This window comes from Morus notabilis, unplaced genomic scaffold (genome assembly GCF_000414095.1).
Source record: "Morus notabilis unplaced genomic scaffold, ASM41409v2 Scaffold841, whole genome shotgun sequence".
Classification (NCBI taxonomy): Eukaryota; Viridiplantae; Streptophyta; class Magnoliopsida; order Rosales; family Moraceae; genus Morus; species Morus notabilis.
In genome coordinates, this window is record NW_010358201.1 from 167,906 (window position 1) to 176,065 (window position 8,160).

Genomic DNA, 8,160 nt, shown 5'->3' on the forward strand with positions numbered 1-8,160 from the left:
ATTCCTATTAATTAATAATTATATGCTAATTTGAATCTTTGTTCACTGTTAATAGTGCTGGTCAGTTATGGCCATCGTCGTGTGTACCAGAAGTTTAACTTCTTGTAATTATTATTAAATAAAAGAACAGAGATACAAGCGAGGATGCATACTTATAATATCTTTTTGCGACGCATCCGTACGTAAAATGATACTTTAATTTTGCTTGGATGTTTAAAACTAAGTAGTCATCGGAGTTAAAGTAGTTCTTAATTAATTGATACATCTAAATTAAGAACGTGTTAAGATAATCAAACCAAAAGAATCACGCTAGTTAATTATTTGAACAACGTGTAGAAAATATGGTATGAAGGTAATTATAGATCTTCATGCGGTTGAAGGATCTCAAAATGGCAATGATCATAGCGGGATGGAGATGGATATCGGGAATGGGCATCCTACATACTGGATACTGTGGCAGTCATAGATTTATTGGCGAAAAGGGTTTAATATAATTAATTCTTACATTTAATTTTTAGAAAGATCGTATGAGATTTATGTTATATAAATTAGAAGGAACTTTTATAATAGAACATATCTTATTTAACCATCGACAGAAGTAATTGGATTAAATTTTTAACCGTTTGATTTATGATTGGAGCAGTGTTGTGTCACACTACCATTATAATAAGATCTTCATGACCTAAAGTCACCTAAACTAAACTTATCGTCAGGTGTCGGTATGCTAACAATCCAAGCATTATAGCAGTTGAGTTTATTAACGAGCCTTGGGCACCAGAAATCAATCTTAGACTCCCTAAAAAAAAGTATTGCAAAGAGGGCTGACTTATGATCACACGGTAAGGAAGTACATATGATGCTTATGTGATTCTATCAAACCGATTGGGTCCCACAAAATCCAAAGGAGCTTCTCTCGTTTGCTAGTGGTCTCAATAGAGTAGGGATTGATGTGCATCAACGAGCTTATATGTTGATTGATGTGCACCAACGGTCTCAATAGAGTAGTGTGTTTTATGAATCCGCAAGTGCACATAATCATAACAAGTTTTGATATAATGATAAGAAAAGTATCATTTTCACAAAAGTTGTGTTAATTTTAGGTTAAGTATTGAAACTGAATCAACCATAGGATTATTCAAAATGACAAAAATAAACAAATAAATAAATATGACAAATTTAAAACTAAACAAACACTAAACGAAGATTACAAAGTCAAGAGCAAAAACCCTAGTCATCTTTAACAGAGAGGAACGAGAGCGAGAGAAAAGAAGTTTGAGTATTGGCTGGAGTTTCGGCACTGTCTCCGAGTGCATCGCTAGACTCCCGGCCATGAAAATCGGTCTCCGAGCTCATCTTGTCGAGGGTTCTTCAATGGTGGTGGCGGTGTGTCATGGGGTGGCTTGGTTAAGGTGGATCAAGCTTCATTTGGAGTTGAAAATTGGATGTTTGGGAGGCGTTTTCCAACACCGTCGATGTTGGGTGGCTGGGTCCTTGCAGAGGTTCTATCCTGGCAGTGGGGGGCTTCTTTTGGCGGGGGTAGCGTTGTCTCCGGTTGTTGGCGGCAATGGCGAAGGTGAATCATTCGCTGCGGCCTGCATGATTTCTTTTAGCTTTTTGACCGCTGCAGTCTGCTCTTGTAACCTGGGGCCTTCTTTATCATTTTACTTAGAGGACTCGTGTACTGCAAAAGATTCTATACGAAGTCTCTTAAGTAATTTAATATTCTTAGAAACTGTTGGATTTCAGTTTTCGTGAGGTTTTCATGTGGAAACTTTAGCAGTTCTTGGGTTATGTATGGATGGGCTTCATATTGACCATCAAATAGCTTCAGATAATCTTCGCAAATACAGTCAAAATTACTCTTATTAATTATAATTTTTTTAATCAAATAATTAAATTAATAAAAATATATTTATCAAGAGCAAAGATAAAGGTCTTGACTACTACATTATAGTAAATTCTCAATTTTTTTGATAGGTTCATTCCTGAAAACTCTATCTTGGATTGTCTCAGCAAATTGGGCTAGGAGTTGGTTATGGGCTTCTATTGTTGGTGAGAACAGTAGTATAATCAGATAATCTTTACAAATATTATTTTAAAGTGTATACGTTAGAATTTTTACTTTTTACTTTTAACTTATAATATTTTTAGTTAAATAATTACATTAATAAAAAGGTATTTATCAAAATTAAGAGATAAAAGTCCAAACTTATATAGTCTTAAGGATAAATTTTTCATTTTTTCATGTAAATCAAAAATTGGGTAGGGATTGGGCCGTATATTTTTTTGTATTTACTTTTTGGAATAAAGAAATGGAAAATAGTAGGAAATATGCCAATATGAAAAGCTTAAGAAAGTATATAGGCCATTTTTTAGTTATAGAAATTAATAGGCCATAACTTATCAAGTTATGGTTCATAACTAGATAAGTTATGGATAATAACTTGTCAAGTTATAGTTCATAACCAGACAAGTTATGGACGAAAATAGTAATTTAGCCTATTTATTAACTTATATAAACTATTAGCCTATTAATTTTAATTCATCTTAAATCTTGGCCTATTTTCCTATTTCCTCCTAAAGAAATAGCTGTTTTAAGCTCAAATGGCATAGCAGTTCATTGAAAATGTTAATTTGGGTTGCAAATGGCTGTTTTGGGCCTATCCTCAAAGGCTCAATAAAGCCGGAGCTGCTGCCCAAAGGAAGTACTAATGTCTAATGAAACCACTAAAGACGCTTCCCAGCCAATGGGGCAAATCAAACCATTGACTCTTCGTCACCTGAAAATTAAAAAATAAAAAAATAAATAATCCGTTTAATTTATTAATTTAAATTTTTAATATGAATTGATGTGTGATTTTATGTGAAATTTTTTTAGTATAATAAAAAAATTAAATTTGACTATTTTTGAAACTTTTTACTGTAACAGAACTCAAATTTTAAATTTAAATTGATAAAATAAACGGACTTTAAAAAATGACTTCCCGTGCGGGTCTGGATCTTATCTTTGGTTTATATGTCGTATGATGGACTTACATGGACTTGGCACGTAATGTAAATTCATGTTCGTAATGTACTTTCATGTAATTAGCAATTACTCGTAAAAAGGAAATATGTTTTAGTCAATAGAAAAGAAGTGTGGACAAATGAAATTTGTTTCCTTTCAAGACACGCTTTGTGTTGGGACTTTTCAGGTTTATTTTATTGAAAATTTCAGCCTTTTCAGGTAAATAGGAAAAAAAAACCCCTTCTTAAGATGGACACGATAAAATTAATAAATTTAGTCCGTTTGTTTACTAATTCAAATTTTATTGATTTAAATTTTTTTATTTGAATAAAAAAATTTAAACTGTATCGTTAAAATTTTAATTTAAATAAGTAATAAAATAAGTTTGTGTTTAGTAGGTGTGAAGAGTAAAGAGAGTGGACACTTTTTTACTGTTTAAATTAGTTTAAACTGTTAAATTTTAAAGAAGAATTAAACTCTAAATTTGATAATTTATCAGTTCACACAAAAATATAATTTAAACTGTTATACTCACGGTTTAAATTAAATTAAACTGAACTAAATTAATAAAACAACCAAAAATTACACTTTGAAAAACAATGATATAAGTTTTCTCAATGTAACATATATATACACATATATACATATATATATATATATATATATGCTTCTTCTAGCATCATATTGTATTAGCACGAGTGTGAGTGTGGTCCACAATTAGGAGCCATAACCAGTACACCGCATAGGAAAAAAAGAAAAAAGCAAATAGCATTAAATTGTCCTTACTTTATTTTCACTTTTCATTTCTTTTAACTAAAGCCACCGGTTGACGGCATGAACTTTTTTCTTTTTTTTTAACTCAAGTCAATGGACTATAAATTTTGCGATTATTTCGGGCTTGTTCACTTTACAGATTAAAATTTTTAATTTAAGTTGAGATGTAACATTTTTAGAGAGTTTTTTTATTGTAATAAAAAAAATTAGATGTGACATTTTTTAAGAATTTTTTACTGTAAAAATTTAAAACTGAAAACTCAAATCAGTGAAATGAACGATGCCTTCGTTTATTAATCGCCAATATCGTACAAAAACTTGAGAACCATACATGATCTTTCACCGATTTCTCACAGAGATTGAAAAATGGCGTTCAACTCTTTCGCTTATCATCTTCTAGTTCTCTACTTCTTCTTTTCCTTCTCCTTAGTTTCCCCCGCACAAATCTCAAACTTCAAGTTGCCATTAAAAGCAGTGAATCTTGGGAATTGGCTTGTTATAGAGCGTTGGATGAAACCTTCCCTCTTTGATGAAATACCCAACAATGAGCTTCTATGTTACTATGTAATTAACAGTCATAATATCATTTGGAAATTATATAATTAACTAACAAAATTAATCTTATCATTACGAGCTATAATGTTGAGCTTTTTTTTTTTTTCTGTTAATTACGGTCTTAACAGGATGGAACTCAAATTCAATTGAAGTCCACGAAGTTTCAGAAGTATCTCACTGCGGAAAATGGGGGTGGAGCTTCTGTTGTGGCCAATCGGGACTCTGCCTCTGGTTGGGAAACTTTTAAGGTACAATATTACTGTTATCATTTTACTAATTTTTAATTGGATAGTAACAGTACTTTTTGTCAGAACATATTATTTTTTAGGGTTGATATTTTTAGAGTTTATTCTCAATTTTATTTTAATTCTTAACTTTTATGATGTATCATAGTTGGTTCTTCATGTTTTAATGGTCCTCATATTAGTTAAGTGTTAAAATATGTAACTGAATTTGTAGAAATTTAAAACTAAAATTGAAAACATTTAAAGTTTAGAAATTAAAATTAACAGTATAAAAAATAAAAGTTAATTTCAACAAATAGTGCTTTAAGTTTTAGCTATTTTTAATTTTGATCCATAATTTACAAAGATATTGTCAAATATTTAATACCTAGCAAATACACGAACTGAAACTGAAACTAAAACAAAGTAATAGATTCGGGACTAATTATAGGACATTTTAAAAGTCAAAGACTAAAGTGTGATTATGGGTAAAATTTAGGGACCATTTACATAATTAACACTTATTGTTACGTATATACATATTTCTAGCAAATACATACATACATACGTACATCTATGACCCTAAAGTTTAGAGTTATTTGCACTACTCCATTACTTTAAAATCCTCAATCTACCCTTGAATTTTCAATTAGTATTACTTAACTGATTCTATTATAATTTTTTTAATAAAAAAAAGAGAAGAATTAGTCTCATTTATGTACGTTGAAAACGAAGTGAAAAAGACCAGATGGCTTCACTTGCTCATCTCATTTTCTATTTGTTCTCAATATAAATTCTTCTAGATCTAGTGGACTTTTAAAATTCAGTGAGCAAAATATGAGTTTTCAAAAGTCAAAAGACAAAATGTAAATGACCATTAAATTGAAGTGCGTAGTTTAAAATAATTCATTTAATATATATTTATATATATATATGAGCGGTGCCCACATATTTCTTTATTTCTGTTTTTTTTATTTACTAAATAATAAATTAAAATATTTTAAATATTATAATTTTTTAATTAATATGATATTTTAATTGACGTAACATGATATTATTAGAAAAACTTAAAAAGGAGACATGAATAGAGAAGCAAGAGTCGATCATATATGTGTGGTCATCTGATCCAATTTAACTTGGTATAAATATGTATGATTCAGTTACGGAGGATTGATGAGAATACTTTCAATTTGAGAGTGTTCAAAAAACAGTTCCTCAATAAAGACCCAGATACCAGGATTGTTGCTATTTCCAATGCGGGTGAAAATTTGGAGCCATTTCAGATACTTAAACAAAATGGTTCCCGAAGACAAGTTGGCAACAACATAGAATATCGAGTTCGCATCGAAGCGCCCAATGGTTTATTCCTCCAGGTACTTTAATTGTCCTTGCTTATTTCATTTTGGTAAATATTATGGATACGGGGAAAGATACATATTCTTCGGTCCGTTTAACTCATGCGTTTATATCAATAATTCTAATTCATTAATGAAAATTTTATAAAAGAAGAAATTTTTTAATTCAAATTATTTGTGAGATAAAAATCTTTAGTTTAGTCATAAGTTTTACTTGGATTTTACATTAAACTGGTTGCATCCAGTTCAGAAACTAAAAACATTTTAACTGTCGTTTTTTTTTTTTTCCTTCGATTAGGTAAAATCGGACACAGAGGTAACCGCAGATTATGCAGGCTCGAGATGGGAAGACGAAAATCCATCCGTTTTCATAATGACAATTTTAAGTGACAAGAACCTAGGTGGAGAATACCAACTCACGAATGGTTATGGCCCAACTAGAGCCCCTCAAGTGTTGCAGGTAAAATAATAGATCTTGATGCTAGTTGTGATCATTTCTTCCTTGACTGAAAAAGAAAAACAAAATGGAAAAAAAAAAAGTATTGAGAAAAAATAATATCTTCCTTAAAAAGTAAAAACCAATCTTGTCTAATCTAATATAAAGGAGGCTTGAAAGTTCCTATCCAGGACCACCGGAACAGTTATATCACTGAGCAAGATTTCAGCTTCCTGTTATCTAAGGGATTAAATGCAGTGAGAATTCCAGTTGGTTGGTGGATAATTTATGACTCACCACCAAAGCCTTTTGTTGGGGGATCCTTGCAAGCTTTAGACAACGCTTTCACTTGGGCACAGTAAGTATTGTATAGCCACAAATTGTAAAGAGGGTCATGGCATTATAATAGAAAGGAGAACTCTGTGTAGAATATATGAATGTATATGAAACAATATTCCTGGTGACTTGGTTTTTACCTTGCACATCTTCATCTGAGTTCTCTTTAAATTATATATCATGCTTTTCTTTATGATCATGATTAATTTGAAGGTTCAAAATTTTGTGATAGCGCTATTGTTCTCTGGATTAATTTCTTAAATATATACCTTAGTTCAACAGGGTTCATTTCAACCCCGCGTCTATAATATGACGTGACACTACTTGTAATTTCATGAATGCCTCGTGAAATAGACTTTAAGTCGGTGTTTCTCCTAAACTATTGATTTAATTTGCCCCTTGATTTCTTAAAATATTGGAGGCATTTATGACATTTGCATCAGTTCATGGGATACTTTGAATGACTTTACATAGTTTAGGAAGTGAATGAACCCTTTTTAAAATTTTAAGGGCGCATTGAATTAGAGTACATAGTTCAAGAGCATCTATAAAATTAATCTTTTTTTTAATACCTGCTACAAACTTCCTCCTAAATTAATTCCTAATAATAACTGTGACGACCCTCCTTTGAGGCCGCCACTGTTACTAACTTTTTAACTTGTACTTACTGGGGTTTCTTAAAATATGCGGAACATTTTTTTTTTTTTTATATAAGAAGGAATACTTTCATAATTTGTAACAATAATTTCAAATAAGTGAATCACTAAATTTCTTAAAGCTTTTCTTAATTTTAGTTAAGATAAAACCTTTTAGGAATATCCTTCAAATGGAATAGCATTTGAACTCTTGTTTTAAATACTCTTTAAAAGCTTTTCTAAAACTAGTCATTTCAATCGGCCATCTCATTTGACTTTAAAACGGATTTCGTGAGAAATCTTAAATTCAAGTACATCTTAAAGTCCTTCTAAAATTACTCATTTAAATCGTCATGTTTAAAATTCATTTATTTGTTGCATGTACTGTTGCAACGTTCTAAAACTTAAATACTCAAAACTAGGGTTGTTAGTTACAACCTTGGTTTTCTTAACATACATATGTACGTATACTTTTTAAACATACATACTTGAAACTTTTGAATCATATAGACATATACATGATTTTTCTTAAACTTACTGCGGAAAATAACTGCGTGAGCGGAATCCATTCTCATCTCCACCATTCATCCGCCGCTCGCCATTGCCCTTCAAGAATTGCTGATAGGTTTCTTACCTACAGCATGAACATATATGATTGAGCTTTCGCTCAGCAAGTAGGAACTATATCTCACAAAATAACTGTAAGTACACATGAATAAATATGCATGAGCTGATTATGCTTAATTATGATATCTTATCATAGTCTTATTATCTTATCTTATATTTCCTACTGATGGGCCCGAGTGCTCGCGTACCACTTGCGCGCAATCATCGGAAC

At 31.0% G+C, this 8,160-nt stretch overlaps 1 protein-coding gene across 1 annotated transcript in view; it reads left to right on the plus strand.

Annotated features, from left to right (window-relative positions):
- The first annotated feature begins 4,147 nt into the window (after positions 1-4,147).
- LOC21399645 (probable glucan 1,3-beta-glucosidase A) overlaps positions 4,148-8,160 on the plus strand; it is a 9,263-nt gene continuing 5,250 nt past the window's right edge. Inside the window, exons 1-5 of the mRNA XM_010092250.1 lie at positions 4,148-4,345; positions 4,465-4,584; positions 5,721-5,933; positions 6,214-6,375; positions 6,543-6,709. Of these exons, the coding sequence (XP_010090552.1) occupies positions 4,148-4,345; positions 4,465-4,584; positions 5,721-5,933; positions 6,214-6,375; positions 6,543-6,709 (860 nt within the window). The remainder of the gene's footprint in view (positions 4,346-4,464; positions 4,585-5,720; positions 5,934-6,213; positions 6,376-6,542; positions 6,710-8,160) is intronic.